We start from the raw sequence: 18,247 nt of genomic DNA, 5'->3' as shown, positions 1-18,247 counted from the left end.
TCCTTTTTCCAACATGGCTGCTATACCACTTGATGTATGACATCATAATTATCCATGAGTAGGCTCTCCTATGTCAAAAGTTTTGCGTCGATACATCAAGCAATTGCGGACAAAACAAATTTAAAACCGAATAAACCTGAAAAATGCGGCGGAAGTAAAAAAAATAAAATTAATAAACAGAACAAAAGCAAGAGGGTACCAGCCTGTAAGGCTTGATATCCAAAACATAAATTAGAGAACAGCATTATTTAAAAGAGGTGAACAATCATGGTGTCATGTTTTGAAAACTGCATCAACATACGTTGTAGAGCATGTTTTAAAACAGACATTCAAGCTTTTATAGCAATACGAGATATTATTACCTCTGCCACCTCAGGTGGATGAAGGTTATGTCTGTTTGTCTGTGAACAGGATATCTCAAAAAGTTGTGGACGGATTCGGATGGAACTTGGTGGGCAGGTTGGGTGTGTGACAAGGACTAATTCCTAAGATTTTGTTGAAGATACTGATATGGATCCAACTCCTAGAATTTTCTAAGTGATTCCTCGATCACCATTGAGGGATTGCGCCAAAACGATATACAGCACGATATGTCAAAAAGTTATGGACGGGTTCGGACAAAACTTGGTGGACAGGCCGGGTTTGTTTCAAGGAAGAAGTGATTAGATTTTGGTGAAGATCCAGATTTATACACAATAAATTTTTTGAATGTTTAAAGTGATTCTTCATCATCGAGATATGGGACAAAAAAAAACGATATATAGCACAATATTTCAAAAAGTTATGGACGGATTCTGACGAAACTTGGTGAATGAATTGGTTAGGTGATGAGAACAAGCCGATTTGGTTTTGTTTAAGGTCCGGATCTAGATCCGGCCGATCAGTGGGACACAAATTTGAGAGTGATGCAATTTGTGGAATATTATTTCTGTGCAATTATGTTATCGAAAGCTTCTATTTTGATATTGTTTACCAATCGACCCCTTTAAAAATATATATATTAACAAACAAACAAACAAACATCTAATTCGTTCCAAGGTTTTTTTCAAGATTTTAACAAGTTCAGTGGATGATTGAACCTTCTTTGAATCAAAAGTTTGAACAAGTATCTTCAATCACCAACTATTAAATAACTAAACTATGCATTTTGATTTAATGTTAAAATTATTGGGCTTGCTTAATAACTGACTCAAGGATGATAATTTTTTGTGGCCATTGTATCAATTGTGAAGATCTTCTTATCTCTTATCAAAGTGAGGAGGAGAAGTGGAATAGAGAAAATAAATTTGACAAAAGGATGGGAAGGGAGAAGGAAAAGGGAGAGATGGGAATGACAGGGAGAAAAATAAAATAAGTTTTGGAGGTCACAGGAGGCATGTTAGTAAGGGGAGGGAATTGAAGATGTATCGGGATACATGTTGGGAGGAGTGGGTGTAATTTGTAGAAGGCCCCGTAAGCTTTGTAGGGGTTTTTCACCAAATATCGTTCTATATTATGTGCCTAACTTAGCTGTCCAATCAGCCGGACACTTATTGAAGAGCTTTAATACAACACCATGCCCAAGGTTTCCTTTCATTCAAGCTTCTGGGTCTCACTGTCTGCGATGATCTTTCCTGGGAAAGCCACATTTCAAACCTCGCCTCCAAAGCCAGTCGCTGACTGGGAATCCTCCGTCGTGCAAAGTCCGTCCTCGGCCCACCTGAGCTCCTGACCACATAAAAAGCTTTCGTCCGCAGCCTGATGGAGTACTGCTCTCCCCTCTGGGCTGGTGCTCCTGCCTCTCACCTTTCTCGGCTTCACGCTTTGGAAACCAAGGTATTTAGGATCATTGGTATCTCTCACGGTGAGGCTGAGTCTTTGGGCCTCTCACTCCCTCATGGCAGGCAGGTCGGTGGTCTTTATGGCAGGCAGGTCGGTGGTCTTTCTGTCTTCTACTGTCTCCTCTCCGGACTCGCCCCCCCCCCCCGCTCTGTCTGCTTTATGCCCCCCTCCCTATATTTCCGCAGGGCGCTCAAGGTCCACAAGCAACCCCCTTCTGGTAAAACTACCAAAATCACGAATCACTGCTCACCTTCACGCTTTCATTCCTCTTTTTTTCCTGCCTTTGGAATAAACTCCCGCACTCTCTTCAATCCCATTCTTCCCTCCAGGCCTTCAAAAAAGCTGTTCACCACCACCTCTTGTCTTCCCCCATCTAAAACCTCGATCTTTTCTACCCCCGTTAATCCACCCCAAACCCACCTCCTTCAAATTACCTGCTTTCCTTCCTGAAAGTCCCTTAATATCCATCTTGTATACTCCGTGTTTCCTGCCCCATTCCTCTCCCTTCGACAGATCTTCTAATGTCTCTGTTCCCCACTGTTTTGTCCTTTCCTCTCCCGCCCCTTCTTGCCTAATGCCCCCCTTGCTGTGCGTTGTGTTAGCTCTCACACGAGCCTCGTCAATGTATCCAAAAAATAAAAATAATAAGAATTGTGCATTTACATCTAAAACACATTTTTATCGAAATTTTTTTTTCTGTAAATGTGTAATTTATGAAACATTTGTTTGATATTGGAAATATGTGATACATAAATTACCAATTAATAATGTATATAATACTCGTCCGTATGTTCAGCTTCATTAACTACAGCTGTTTACCGTTTTGTAGTGTCACAGAGATGACCGGTAGCATTTTGCAACTGGGAAATTTAGCAACGTAACCAAAGATTTCCTCAAGAAATACGGATCATTTGCTTTTTTGGCCGAAACGAAGTGTAACCCAGCAAAATGGTAGATTGGATCATGGCCTCCCATGGTCACGTGACTGAAAGGTGTCTATATAACCAGTAATAAATGGTCAAAATATCATGGTTGCAGGCCTACAGTCTGGATATCTTGCCTTGACAATTTGCCTGTCATCACTGTAACCTCACAATTTGTTGGTTTTACCATTCAACTATTCTTCTGGTGGCACAGGAAAGTGGGAGCTGGATGCATTGGAGCTGACGAGCCTCAGGGAACTGGGCCGTGGGGCTCTGGGTGTAGTGCAGCTGGGAATGTGGCGTGGCGTTCGCCATATTGCAATCAGGATGCTGCATGAGGGGGTTCTTGCCGAAGATGACTTCTTCCACGAAGTGAAACTCATGATGTGAGCCTTATGTGGAGACTGTTTTGCTGTACATTGGTAGTTCATGATGATGTAATTACTACCAAGGTGTCTCTGTATGTGCAGGCCCTTAACTGGTGACCTGAAAAGTGTTGCTTTCAGGTGCGAAGTGATATAATGCATAGCAATCATGTGTGCTGCATGCAGGCAGCTAAGCCATCCAAACCTGGTTCAGCTGTACGGAGTGGTGACTCGATATCGCCCACTCCGCATCGTGATGGAATATTTGGCCTTGGGTTGCCTACGCACGTTTCTGCAGGCTCGCCCAGGAAAGCTAGGCTCGGCTTGGTTACTCGAGGCTTGTTCTGATGTATGTAAAGCGATGGTCTACCTGGAGTCCAACAGCTTCCTTCATCGTGATCTGGTAAGCTTGTGTTGAACTGTTGGGATGTTTTTAGGTATCATTGTGGCTTGGAGAGTTGAGGAGGTGTGACTTGTGTTCGGATTCTTCAAATTATGCCTGTATATGCTGAAAATGGTATGTTTACAATGGAAATATGGCATTAAGAACAGTTTATAATGACTGATTGGAGTTGTCCTTGGCAGGCTGCAAGGCATTGTTTGGTTGGAGAGGACTTCAGCATCAAGGTTTCTGACTTTGGCATGGCCAGGTGGGAATCAGTCTTGTACATTTACCGAGTAACAGTTTGAGGATATACATAACTGCATAACATTGATTGTAGCACATTTGCCTCAATAATAGAATGAAAGCAAAACATTTCTCATGTCTCGGCAGTTGAACATAAAAAGGAAAATGGAAGAGAAAATCATCATTTTTGTATCCAAAATGTAGGTCAGGTCAGGTATGGGAGCATGTGCCAGAGCAGCGCGTCGCTGCGTCCACTTTCCGCCGGTACTCCAGGGGCCTCCGTCTGGCCATCCCCCAGGCAGATGCCAGGCCCATCCCCATCTCTTTGAGATGCTGATCAACCTGTTGCAACCATGAGGCACGTGGTCGGCTCACTGGCCTCCTCCACTCATGAGACTCCCTCGCTGAGAGAATCTTATGAGCAGGATCAGCATCAGGAAAACGAGCCACATGTCCATACAGCCGCAACTGACGCTCACGGACTATGCAGGTAACAAATCTCATCCGAGTCTCTCTCAGCAACCGCTCGTTGGACACAAAATCCGACCAGCGATAGCCAAGGATTCTCCGAAGAGACCTGGTACCAAAGGAATTAAGTCTCCGTCTCAGATCCTTGGTCAGAGTCCAAGTCTCGCACCCATAGAGCAAGACTGGAAGTACCAAGGACCTGAAGACTCGGACTTTCGTCCTCCCGCACAGGTACCGGCAGCGCCACACCCCATGATCCAGTGAATCCATGACTCCCCAGGCCCGACCCAGACGTCTATTGACCTCTGACTCGCAGCCAGCAGAGACATGAATATCACTGCCAAGGTAAGTGAATCTCTCCATGACCTCAACATCCTCACCACAAACAGACACAGACAGGACAGCAGCATCCAAGATGTCACCGAAAGCCTGGATCTTAGTTTTGACCCAAGAAACCCGTAATCCCAACGGCTCCGACTCCTCATTCAGCACCTCGAGGGCCCCCAAGAAGATGTCTAAAGTCTCCGCAAAGATGACTGCATCATCTGCAAAATCAAGGTCCGAGATCTTGACATTCCCAAACGATGCACCGCAGCTTGATCTCTCCGACATCCTCCCTAAAATCCAGTCCATACAAGTGCTGAAAAGTGTGGGGGCAAGTACACATCCCTGATGAACTCCAGTAACAACTGGAAATAAGTCAGAGATGGTACCACCACACTTCACAGCACTCTCAGTACCAGAGTAGAGTTCAGACATCAGATCGATCAGTTTTGGTGGCACCCCACGAAGACCAAGAATCCTCCAGAGGACATCCCGATTCACTGAATCGAACGCTTTACAGAGATCAACATAGGCTGCAAGCAGCCCCTGCCGAAACTCTCGTCTGCGTTCGGTGAGGACACGAAGTGCAAGGATACGGTCAATCGTTGACCTCTTTGGTGTAAAGCCTGACTGCTCTGGACGCTGGTGCTCAAGCAGATGGTGGCGAACCCCATCAAGAATTTAATTATCCGAGCAAAGACCTTGCCCGGCACTGAGAGCAGCGTCACCTCTCGGTAGTTGTTGCAGTCTTGGCGATCACCCTTCCCTTTCCGGAGAGGGACAATAAGGCCCCTCTTCCAGTCAGTTGGGATGATGCCTGTGTTCCAGGCAGAGCACAAAACTGCATGCAACGACACGAGTGCAGCATTTCCACCAGCCTTGAGAAGTTCGGCATGGATGCCACAGATCCCTGGAGCTTTGCCCGTTTCAACTGGTTCACCGCAGCCCGTGTTTCGACAAGCGAAGGTGGACCACAGTTGATTCGAGGGTCAGCAACAGGGATTGTAACACCCTTGATGTCCAACTCGACAGCTGGGGGATCAGCCTGGTACAACCGCTCAAAGTAACCGGCCCAGCGGGCCTTCACTTCAGACTCCTCTGTCAAGAGCCTACCACTCTGCTCGAACTGCAGTGCTCCGAGGGATGGGCTTGGATGAACGTAATGCGCGAATTCCCCTGTAAGCGGGACGAGAATCACCTGTCCACAGGTGATGCTCTACCCCCTCACAGATTCCTCGCACATAGGCCTCCTTGTCCACCCTCAGTGCACGTACAGTTTTACGCCTCAGCTCCCTGAACAGCTCAGCTCTGCCATTCAGCCTGGCCCTGCGACTCTGGTCAATGGTATCCAGTGTCCCTTGAGAGACAAAATTCTTCTTTGCCCTGCGGTGAGCTCCAAGGCATCCAACGGAAACATCAAGGATGGTGGTCTTGAAGGCGCTCCACAACTCTTCAGGACCCCCCAAAGCACCCAGACCCCCCAAGTGTCCACTCAGCCTGTTCGCAAACCCCTCAGCTACTCTCTCATCCCTGAGCTTGGCAACATCCAGCCGAGGCTGGGATGGTACCATTCTCCAGGATTTAAGGTGCAGCTTTAGAGTTGCTACAACAAGCCTGTGGTCAGTATTGAGGAACTGAGCACTCCGGTAGACCCTGCAGTTCTGGATCATCCTCCAACGACCGTCAATGAGGACATGGTCAATCTCCTTTGCCACACGGCCAGCGTTGGAATACCAAGTCCAGTGATGAGCTTGTGGGCGCTGAAACCATGAACCAGCCACCCTAAGTCCATGACTTCTTGCAAAGTCAAGGAACTTAGTGCTATTCTGGTTCATAGTTCCTGACCCATGGGGACCAACACACACCTCATAACCATCCCTATCAGTTCCAGTCGATGCATTGAAATCCCCCAAGACTAGAAGTGTATCTCGTCTGGGGCACTGATCAACCACAGACTCGAGTGTGGCGTAGAATGTGTCCTTCACGGTGAGATCACTCGCCTCAGTCGGAGCATAAACAGAGACCAGGGAAATGACACCTAAGGAGTGACGAATCCTTAATCTCATAATACGCTCGTTGACCGGTGTTACCTCAATTATCATTGGGGTCAGCTTATTGGACACAGCTACAGCAACTCCTTGGGTATGGTAACCATCAGAGCGACCAGACCAATATTAGGTGTAACCGCCCACCATTATCTCGCCGCAATCCGGTCTCCGAACCTCAGAGAGAGCTGCAATCCCGATGTCCAAACGCTTGAGCTCAGATGATAACAGAGATAGGTGATCATCCTCTCTTAGGGATAGGACATTCCAGGCACCCACCCGAAGGGACCGCCTCAGGTTAACCCAAGGAGACCGCCATCTGGTGGACGACACCTCAGCACCACTCCGACACACTTTCCCGCAATCTGACCCAGGAATGTCACCCCGTGGTTTCCCTCCTATCATCAAAGATTGGGGGTCCCGAAGGCTTTGCCCCAATCCCGTCATCCGGTGAGCTGCCCTGCGAAGGGAAGCTGCGCAGGAGGTACTCCCACGGAGTGGGTTTTCAGATTTTTTTGCGTTTTTGCGTTTTGTGGAATGAAGGGTTTTACGGTGGCCGGAGTGCAAATCCTGCCACCAACCTCCTAATAAAAAGTGACCCAACTGCAGGAGGACGTCCGCAGACACAGTTGGGCACTAGATATGGATGGCCGTTGGCTCACAAGGAGCTCCTCCGTCCTTTGACAGGTTTTGTTTTTAATCCTGCTGGGTGTCCATATCCAAACACCCTCCTCACCAGAAAACCTGGTGGGGGAGACGGTTTAGTCGCCGACAACCCGACCATGGAACAGGTTAGTACAGGTTTACATGGTACCTGTAGCAGGTCACAGATCGAACCTGACCTGACTTTAGGTAGGCCAAAATGTAGGCTCACAGGGAACAGTGATGTTGGAGGGTGAAAAAAGGCAACACACTGACTGTGAGACAGTCGGGTCACACTTTTGCTCAAATCTCGCAGGTGAATGAACAAACAGGAAAAGAGGAGAGAGGAGAGGGGAAGGAAGCGTCATAACCTGCAAGAGGATTGGGTTGGGTATATTTAATGGTGGTAGAAAAAGATTGCAGGTTGGGATGAAAGATGAGTCGAGATGATGGTGCACCGTCTGATTGAAGCCTTGGAGCGAAAAGAAGAGCGAATAGTGGACTTAAGGTAATTCCACAAACGGGAGAAATGAAAAACAAAAGAGTGGAGGTGGACTGCAAGCCTGGATTTTGGGAGTTTAACCAGGATGGGGTTACTGGAAGACCACATGCATCATGGAGCAGCTGTCGAGGGTTTGGTGGCTCAGAGAGCAGAGGGATGTAGACTGGAGGAGAGGCAGGAAAAAAAAAACAAAAAAACAGAGGCCACCGATATGAGAGTAGGAGGTGTTATACTTCGGCTAAATTGTATAACATGTCAATGAGATGAGAGAAGAGATTGTCTCGAAGTGGAAGGAAGTTTAGATCCGATATCTTTGTGAAGCCCCATTCACCACAACAATGGTGGCCAAAAATTTGAAGATGTGTGATAAAGTTGTCTGAAACAGCTAGTCAAAATCTGTGATCAATTTTCACGGTTTCTTGGTTGAAAGCCACAGCTGATGGCACAGGGGCACAAAGGTATGTCCCTTGGCCGTCAAAATATCTACTTTCAGAGTGCACTGATTTGATGCTGCTGATCCTATGTATTTGGAGGGGAATAAAGGTGTGGGTGTTATCAACATTACTTGTCAACCACTTTGCATGAAATCCAAGAGCAGACAGCTTGGTGGCAAGCTACCAGTTAGCCATCCCACCATCTCAAAGCCAATAACACCCATTGTCTACCATTTCCTTTTCATCACTGATCGAAGTGCTGAGCTTAATTCCGCTTGGCTTCTCTGCAACTATATGCCGCAAGGCTTTGGTGCATTTAAAGCCGATAAAGCCAAGACTGCGACTTTTTGATAAAAGCAGTACCTGCAGATGGGACAACTGCATTAAAGTAAATACATTGAACCAAAACCAAACTTGTCACCAGTGCAGGAAGAAGTATGTGGCAACGGCCCTCTCTTGGTGAGCCCAAATTGGCAATATCCAGAAATGAGACTGTGTGGACCACTAAATCATCATAATTGTTATGCCTCCACGACGAAGTCGCCGGAGGCATTATGTTTTTGGGGTGTCCGTGCAATAACGGAGCACCCACCTCAAATAAGCTTCCGTGCAAACTTAAGTGCATCCGACAACAGGCTGGGGGTGGTCATGTGACCCTGAAGAAGGGCCGCTCACCATGACTGATCATGAGAAGGACCGATTCACCATCATGCTCGCCTGCACTGCAGACGTGGAAAGCTTCCCCCATATGTTGGTTCAAGAGGAAGACACTGGCCAAAGACAAGTTTGGCAACCCCTTCTCAAAATGTTCGGACAAGTTGTGAATAATATTTACGGGTACTTACTATCATACTGGTGCCTACTGAAGTGCATTCGGCCATCTAAACACAGAGAAATATATATTTTAAAATATTCAAAAATCAATATTATTTCCAAAAATATGGATTTTTCCTGAAATTTCAAAAAAGGCGGGAAAATTTTCAAACTTTGGTCGATCACCTAACTTCACTAGTGGAATCGATAGGCACGTAGTGCTTCATTCCAGCAACTACTTTTGCAAAAGTGGTACACCCTAATAACTAGTCTTGGCCATATTATGAAACTTTCTTCGTTTATCTGGCTTCCGGATACTTTGCTGACATTGTAGAATGCTTGGTTATTCGCTTAAATATTGCAACAAGTTTTCATTTTATATACAGTATGTAAGTGACAAAGCTTTTATTCCAACATCTGTCTCCAAATGGCATCTTGCTGTTCGTGATTTCAAGCTGACTTTATCAAATATGACTCCACAGACTCATTGAAGGTGACATTTGTTTTGACATTGCTTTTCAACCAATGGGATGAGTACCAAAAATAATAAAGAGCAATGTGCTGGAGGTACGCTGTGTCTTTTCAGATACGTCTTGGATGACCAGTATACGTGCTCCCAAGGTGCACGTTTTCCAGTGAAGTGGTCACCACCCGAGGTGTTTGACCGTGGACGCTTCAGCAGCAAGTCTGATGTTTGGTCCTTTGGTGAGCAAGCAGGATACTTCCTCCAAGCACAGCCACTCACATCTAGTTTGGTGCTTACCCCGAAAGATGAGGTTTCATTTTTATTGCACCCTGTTGTATTGCCATGATGTAAAACTTCTGTTTCTAGATCATCACGGTCGTACCTTCACTCTCAATTGCAAACGTATTTTGCTAGCTGCAGATATTTCACATGAATTGTGTCATTGGTAAGGTGTGGTAAAGCTTCTTTCATGTGTGTGTACCTAGCCAGATAGAATGAATTGTGTCTGTGTTGATAAAAATGTGTGTACCTGGTCAGGTGTGGTCATGTGGGAAGTGTTCTCTGAGGGCACATTACCCTACGATGGTTGGTCCAACGGTGAAGTGGTGGAAAGTGTACACGCAGGATACCAGCTCCCGCAGCCCACACTTGCTCCAACACCTGTTTACACCATTATGTGTGACTGTTGGCAACCGGTTAGCTGTTACATTATTACCACATCTTCACAAACAAGTAACCACAACCACATACAAAAGTTAATTGCATACAAGCAACAATTGCGTGACAGTACAATGTTTCATTACATGAGGGGGATTCAAAAAGTTTTTCCTTTTTAAAAACTTTTGAGCCAAGAGCATGATTTGTATTCTAATGAACACCACTGGAAAGAATGTGCAGTATGGGCTGGAAGATACACAGAAAAGACCAATATCTTAGTCGAGTTCCAGGCACGGAACCATTCTGTCATGGTTGGGGAAAACACTTATTGATCCCCATTGTGCAATGTACTTTGCTATGGTGACACCCCAACGTCTTGTTTGAAGTCCCATGGACACACCTTTGACAAAACATTTCACAGATATACCCAGGTCAGTTCCCTCATCCGAATCCTTATAAGACACTGCTAAGGTGGTCATGCCAGACCAACGGATTCAGACACTCCAGGCAGGGTCGAGGGCCTGATTGCCGCTCCACCGTACTCCATTGGAACGTCTGAGTCAGTTGAACGACATGCTGGCTTTTCCCTCGCACCAAGCACCAAAATGGCGGTGTGGGCAGTTTCACCGTGCCTGGAGTGGGGAACATTTCATGCAGGATGCTAATCACCCCAAAACCCAATTCTGTCTGTTAACGGATCATTAAAAGCCAATGCGACTCACAATCAGGGCAACTCAAAACAACTCGACGGAGACCCAGTGAATTCACTTGTGTATTTATTGAACCAGGGGGAGGGAAGAACAAGGGACACGAGAGTATTTATTTTAACAGTACTATTTACAAGAGATACACGCCTCAGGGTGTCCTACATACAGATGGCCCTCAATTATCTAAAGTGCCTTCGGAAAGTATTCACACCCATTGACTTTGTCACATTTAATTTTTTTTGTTATCGCCTGAATTTAAAATGGATTTAATTTTTTTTTTTTTAATCATCGATCTACACAAAATACCACACGATGACAAAATCAAAACATGTTTTTAGAAATGTTTACAAATATATTAAAAAATTAAAAGCTGAAATATCTTGTGTCATTTCAGCTTTATAAGTATTCAACATTTCAGCTTAAAAATAAGTATTCAACCCCCCTGAGTCAATACTTTGTAGAAGGGCCTTTGGCAGTGATTACAGTTTCATGTCTTCTTGCATGTGTTTCTCAGCTTTGCACATCTGGATTTGGGGATTTTCTTCCATTCTTCCCTGCAGATTTGCTCAAGCTCTGTCAAGTTGGATGGGGAGCATCGGTGAACAGCAATCTTCAAGTCTTTCCACAGATTCTCAATGGGATTCAAGTCTGGGTTTTGGCTGGGCCACTCGAGAGCTTTCACATTCTTGTTCTGAAGCCATTCCAGTGTTGCTTTGGCTGTATGCTTGGAGTCATTGTCCTGTTTGAACATAAATCTTCACCGCAGTCTAAGGTCTTTTGCACTCTGAAGCAGGTTCTCCTCAATGATTTGCCTGTATGTGGCTCCATTCATTATTCCCTTGATCCTTACAAGTCTCCCAGTCCCTGCCGCTGAAAAACATCCCCATGGCATGATGCTGCCACCACTATACTTTACGGAAGGGATGGTGTTAAATGGGTGATGAGCTGTGCTTGGTTTCCACCAGACGTCGTGCTTTTCATTCAGGTCAAAGAGTTCAATCTTCATCTCATCAGACCACAGAATCTTTTACCTCATGCTCTCAGTCTTTCACGTGCCGTTTTGCATACTCCAGGTGTGTTGTCATGTACCTTTTTCTCAGGAGTGACTTCTGTCTGGCCACTCTCCCATAAGGCCTAAATGTGTGAAGTGCTGCAGAGATTGTTGTCCTTCCGGCATGTTCTCCCATCTCAGCCACGAAACTCTGTAGTTCTGTCAGAGTGGTCATTGGGTTCCTGGTCACCTCCCTGACCAAGGTCCTTCTTGCGGTTGCCAAGTTTGGTCGGACAGCCAGCTCTAGGAAGAGTCTGGGTCGTTCCATATTCTTTACATTTCCTAATGATGGAGCTCATTGTGCTCTTGGCAACTTTCAACACTCTAGAAATTGTTTTATCCCCTTCCCCAGATCTATGCCTCCTCACAATTCTACCTCGGAGTTCTACGGACAGTTCCTTGGACTTCATAGTAGAGTTTCTGCTCTGACATACACTGTCAACTGTGGGACCTTGTATAGAAAGGTGTGTTTCTTTCTAAATCATGTCCAATCAATTGAATTGGCCGCAGGTGGACTCCAATCAAGTTGTAGAGAAATCTCAAGGATGATCAAAGGAAATTTGATGCACCTGAGCTCAATTTGGAGTGTCATAGCAAAGGGGTTGAATACTTATTGATGCAAAATATTTCAGCTTTTTATTTTCAATTAATTTGAAAAAAATTGTAAAAACAAAATTCCACTTTGTCATGATGAGGTATTATGTGTAGATCGGTGACAAAAGAAATCAACTTTAATCCATGTTAAATTCAGGCTGTAACACAACAAAATGTGAAAAAAGTCAAGGGTTGTGAATACTTTTTGAAGGCGCTGTAAATTAAGGCTTCAGACACACCACGAGAAAGAAATCACCCAAGGAGGCAGACAAGACTGAAAATATCATAGCTGTGATCGGTTGAGCACAGCTAGTCCCGAAGGGAAACGTGTGGCTCAGTGGAGAACAATTGCATGCAAGCACGCACGGCGTGGGAGAGCTACAGGCAGGACCTCAGGCTTCTGTCGGGGAAGTGCCGAGGCAGCAAGATGTCTCTATCGTAGCGACCATTCACATATAGGAAAACCACGCAGCTCTGACAACGTGGACCAAAGCATGTCTCCTCTAGTCCCCCTTTTGCACTTGCCTTTAACAGTTTCGGTGCACGCACCGCCCCACGCCATCGCTTGGCTACACCCCAACAGCACGTATTGGCTGTTTGGCCATGAATCCAGGGGAGCCCCTCACCTGAACCTCTCGACTCCCCCTCAAATGTTCGGGGAAAATTTCCGGGGCTCACCCTCCCACTAAAACCTGCACCTTGGCATCAAAACTCGCGCCTTTACGGCATTCTGAAATGTTTAACTCTGCAGGAGTGAGGCTGTTTGCTTTAATCATTATTCATGATTCAGTCATAAAAATGCAGTGTGTAGATATTTGTTCAAAAACAATTCAATATCAATAAGTTTTTATGATTAGGATTATTTTGTTTTTATTTATGTCTAAAATCTTGTTCTTGGGACTTCATAATGAGGAAAATAAAAGGTGTAATGCTTTCATGTTGTAGTGTCCTGGTGAACAGAGGATGTCCTGAAGGTTCAATATGTACATCCCACAGGATCCTGAGAAGCGACCCTATTTCATGAAACTGCTTGAGCTTATCACCGATCTGATGTCAAATGACAGCGAATGAACTTGTTTTGAACCTTTCGACTCCTGGTATCATCTTACCATTATCAGAACATGTACCGTGTAACATGGAATGAATACTGAAAGACGTGGGAAGTGCAGAGCCTCCTTGATGCTACATTTTGCGCTGGCTATGAGTCATCACCAAGTCTGCTGTTATGTGCTGACCCAATGTTCTGGGTTTATCAAGATGTCCCAAGTGATAACCGACGAATGCTGTAACCTTACTGTCAGAGATCCAGCCTGGTAAACTGCACCACTGAATTTGGCCAATTGTGAGAATCTATCACTGATTCCACCAGCAGATTTATATTAACTGAAATGTTAACTTGAAACAAACTTGATTTGATGTAAGTTACCTTTCAAGTTTCGATGGAGATTCGTTTTAAATGTGTGAAATGACATCGTGTCCAACCGGTGTGTTGAGTGGCAGGCATGAAACATTTTGTGGTGATGAAATTGCTGCAAGTGACGTAAGGTTTCCTTATTTTATTTTAACGAGGCATCCTGAAGACCATCATTTTCGGCCGAGATTATCCTCAGGTGTCATAGTCCAGCTTTTTTTTTTAAACAAGATGGGGACTTGAAATATCTACTACTACTTCTTTTAAGTGCCTCAGTTGATGCCATCTTGTGCGGTAGGCTGAAGGTAGAAGTATGGCCCAGGTTTTTCACAAATTGTTTGTCACGGCTCCATATTCGATCGGAGCTGACTTGGACAGGAACTTCGTTCGTACTTTATTCATAGTGCGGCGATAACTTGCACACTCTTCGCAAATAACACCGAAAGGATTTTAAAGTCTGCCAACTAATACTAACACATGGGACACCCAGCTTAACGTCCATCGAAGGGACAGAGCACTTTTTGATGCAACGCCACGCCTGTGAAGCATCATTCCGACAGTTTCGAGTGAGATCTGGTATTGAACCCAAGTTAGCTCAAAGGTAGATGCACTATCTCTGTACTATCCCGACAGTCTCTGGATGGCTCAAAGTTACCGAACGATTGAGCAGATCAAGGTAACACTGTAACAGGTGCACTTGATTCGCAGGAGAGTCCACTCTCAATCATTCAAATGGATAATTTCCAGACATCATTCCAATTATCTCAAAATCTAATGGAGAGAACTAATTATTTATATAATTAAAAAAATATTTTTCATTGGAGCTTTCACCTTGATGATGTAGTATATACAGCAATTAAAACTCGTGCCCATGCCTGGTATCTCATGATGGTGGCTGGCAGACTGTCTACTCTTGTAAAATACACCGTGGGATTTTTAATGTCCACCAGCGGATGCTAGCAAACAGGACACTCAGCTTGTCCTCCTATCTTACAGATGGTGCACTGAGAATTGTACAAACAACGCCCTACAGACAAAGTACCAGTTGGGTTAAGAATCAAAGAAAAACGAGACAGGTCAAAGGTTAAGTCACCAACCTGAGCTGTCCTGTCAGCCACCAGAAGGGAGCACCTTGGGAAGTACCTACAGCCCGTGTTTGTAAGTTATACATTGATTTCGAAAAGCTGTTTCTACATTATGTATCTAAATCATGTAGTCGTCGCTTTTGAAAATGATGGCCGATCATAATAAGATAACTGTCGAAAGGAAGAACACGTGCAGGTACCTTGATGTAGATCGGCACATCTTCTGTATGTGCCGCGTTAATTTATTAGCAAACAAAGGAAATAGATGTCGCCCTTCTTATTCAGTTCATTCTTCGCATTTTCAAAATTTATCAGGATTAGTCATGCTAGAATGCTTCTTAAAGGTGGAATATAATTGGGAGAGAGAGTTGGTTTGAAAACGTTCTGGTTGTGTGTGCTTTGTTACTGGAATAATGTTGAGAACCCTCGCCAGAGGAGAGGATATTGCATTTGGATTGTCCGTCCGTCCGTCCGTCTGTCTGTCTGTCTTTCTGTCTCTGTCTTTCCACATATAATGTGCTAATGTAGGCCACAAATGCTACCTGGTGGTCGCCAATATTACATGTTTTCCTTTTTCAGCAAAGTAGCTCGATAAACAACGTATGACCAGAATGTGAGTATGTCTATAAAGTATGTACAATTATAATGTGAATACAGTACATCTATAAAGGACGTACAATGAAGAATGTGTTTTTTTTTCTGTAATGTAATACTATTAGAATCTGCATACGTCGATGAACTCTTGGAACGTGAGTTTGTCTGTAAAATACGTGTGATTGTAAATGTAAATCTTTCCAATAAAACCGAAAAGGTCTGTTTGGCCGCCTTATGAATGTAAGCCGACATCATCAGTGTTTCATCGACACACCACACCAGCACGCAAATACCAACCACAACAAAAAAATAAACACAAAACAAATCCTGGCGAGGTTCTGCAATCTCTGATTCCTTTTCTAGTTCATATTTTCATTTTTAGTTCGCCTGGAACATCGTTCATGTTAGGTATTAACACCGTGCGGTGTCTGTCAGTGAGTCAGTCGGTCAGTATGTTAACACTTGGATTCTCTTCTCCAAAACTACACACACAATTTTGTGAAACTTGACCACAACCTTCATCACCCATGATGTACCAAAGTTTGTTCACGGCATTAAAAAAAAATTAAAAAAAATCAGGGTCTAAGAAGTCTACAGGATGGTCAAAGTGGGTCCAGGTGTGACCCTCCCAAAATAGGTACTTCCTTTCTTCTCTGAAACTACACACATGATTTTGATGAAACTTAACCACAACCTTCATCAACCTTGATATACCAAAGTGTATTGACAGCATCAAAAGCTGCACTTATTAAAGGGGTCTGCAGGAGGATTTTGCCCCCCCCCACTGCCCCCCCAAATAGGTATTTGCTCTGTTCTCCGAAACTATACACACAATTTCAATGAAATTTGACCACAACCTTCGCACTCTTGATGTACCAAAGTTTGCTCACAGCATTAAAAATATTCAGGGTCTAAGGGGGTCTGAGGGGGGTTTGAGTGACTGTTGCTGCAGATCCTGGTGAGCTTCAGGACAGGTGGTCCTGTTTTTATTAACTACCGGCACTCGATCACACGGAAATTGCTCAAAAATTCGTGTATATTTAACCAAATTCATTTTATTTGTTGTGTGCTGAGAATGGAGTAAGTTGTTCGCCATATCTGTGTCAATGGATAGGAAGTAACTGTGGTACAGGTCTATCCATTGTCCAAATGCCTTGTAAAGATATGATATCTGGACAAGTAATTGATCTCAATCTCCATAATTTTTTGTTGGTGAACAAATTGCATTTTTGTTTTATGTTCACATATGCATCATGATTGTAAGGTACTGGAAACCCCTGGAGGAATTTATAGGGTGGCCTGAAAGTCACTTTACCCCTGCTAAATTTCTCGCATATCCCTCCGTCCATTCACCTCCGCCCTCCCTCGGTGTGTTATGTGGCAACATAGGAGTCAGCAGGAAGTTAGACAGCATGACGGACACAAGTTGTTCCAGTGTCGAAGAGCAATTGGTTGCTTTTGTGTAGGTGCAATGAAAGGGCACACACACACACACACGCCAAATAATTGCTCAAGTGCGGACAGCTTTCACGGAATGCTTTGGAAAACTTTCTCCACCAAAGCAGACATTCCTAAAGTGGAGGAAAAGTGTCGACAAACCGGTAAAGGACGACCGATGAAATACGCGCTGCGGTCGTGGCCTCTTTCGCACAGGTGACTCCACAAATGCTCAACAAGATGTCTAAGAGGACTTGGAGACAAATTCAGTTGCACAAGTAAAATGATGGAGCACATCAGGATGCAATGACCGATTAATTATTGTAAGTACTGCACAATAAAACATGTATATTAAAAATCGTTTAACAAGGAATGCTTTACAAGAGAGGGGTAAAGCTACTAGCAGGCCACCCTGTACATTAAAGTAGCGCAAGTAAACGGATGTGGATTTTATACACGGTATGCTACGTGGTACACATGGGTCTATTCAAAATTGTCGTCGGATCCTATCTAAATTGTCAAATTTTAATTGGTAGGAATTCAAATTATTGAGTCGGCTGTACGATTCATTGATTGCTCCGCAGTACCGTACCTGATTACTAGTTTTCATAATTTCTGGAGGCTCAGCTATATTGTTGATGTAAAGGCTCTTGCATGAGGTAGATCAAAGCAGATCTTGAGAATCTAATCATGTGAACAAAGAGACAGAGGAGAGAGACAGAGAGAGACAGTTAGTTTATGTTTTGGGTGTGTTGCCCCCAAATACCACTTGTAATATACTGTATCGTGTATTTATCACATCCCTTGAAATATTACTTGCTCTGTATTGCAATTTTAAATGTTTTGTTTTCCAGAAGTAAAGTACATTTATTCAACCACCTCTCCAACGTGTGCTTTATTATGATTTTAACTGGTGGTTTATGCACACTGTTTATACATGACTGCATTAAACTTGACGTCACTGGTAATATATGAAACAAACGAGATGCATAATGAATGTCGGAAGCCATGCTCAGCACTCGCAGATCATTTTAGTTTTCACAAACGTTTCTGTGGATTGTGCCATCTTCTTGTCTTCCTCTTCCCTTTAGAAGGGGTGAGGTCCTCTGGCATGCAGATTCTGTGCTGCTTCGACCACGCTACTCCTGCCTTTCCCTCTGTCCTCTGCAGCCTTCTCTTTCCACTCTCTAACCACCCCTACCTTTTCATGTCACTCCTCACATCCTCACATCCTCCCATCTCAACCTCGGTCTACCTCTTTTCCTCCTACCTTGCTCCCT

The 18,247-nt window shown here is 44.4% G+C and overlaps 1 protein-coding gene across 2 annotated transcripts in view; it reads left to right on the top strand.

Annotated features, from left to right (window-relative positions):
• Positions 1-15,774, top strand: part of LOC147016144 (tyrosine-protein kinase Tec-like) — a 72,874-nt gene extending 57,100 nt beyond the window's left edge. For both annotated transcript variants that reach the window (XM_085848889.1, XM_085848888.1), the window contains 6 exons: positions 2,959-3,130; positions 3,296-3,512; positions 3,695-3,759; positions 9,552-9,670; positions 9,969-10,126; positions 13,437-15,774. In XM_085848889.1, coding sequence (XP_085705015.1) covers positions 2,959-3,130; positions 3,296-3,512; positions 3,695-3,759; positions 9,552-9,670; positions 9,969-10,126; positions 13,437-13,511 — 806 coding nt within the window. In that variant the 3' untranslated portion in view covers positions 13,512-15,774. The remainder of the gene's footprint in view (positions 1-2,958; positions 3,131-3,295; positions 3,513-3,694; positions 3,760-9,551; positions 9,671-9,968; positions 10,127-13,436) is intronic.
• The last annotated feature ends 2,473 nt before the right edge of the window (positions 15,775-18,247 follow it).

This window comes from Eptatretus burgeri, chromosome 12, assembly GCF_056783735.1.
Source record: "Eptatretus burgeri isolate ZD-2024b chromosome 12, Ebu_testis_v1, whole genome shotgun sequence".
In the NCBI taxonomy this organism is placed as follows: Eukaryota; Metazoa; Chordata; class Myxini; order Myxiniformes; family Myxinidae; genus Eptatretus; species Eptatretus burgeri.
This window is presented reverse-complemented; position numbering and strand designations above follow the sequence as displayed.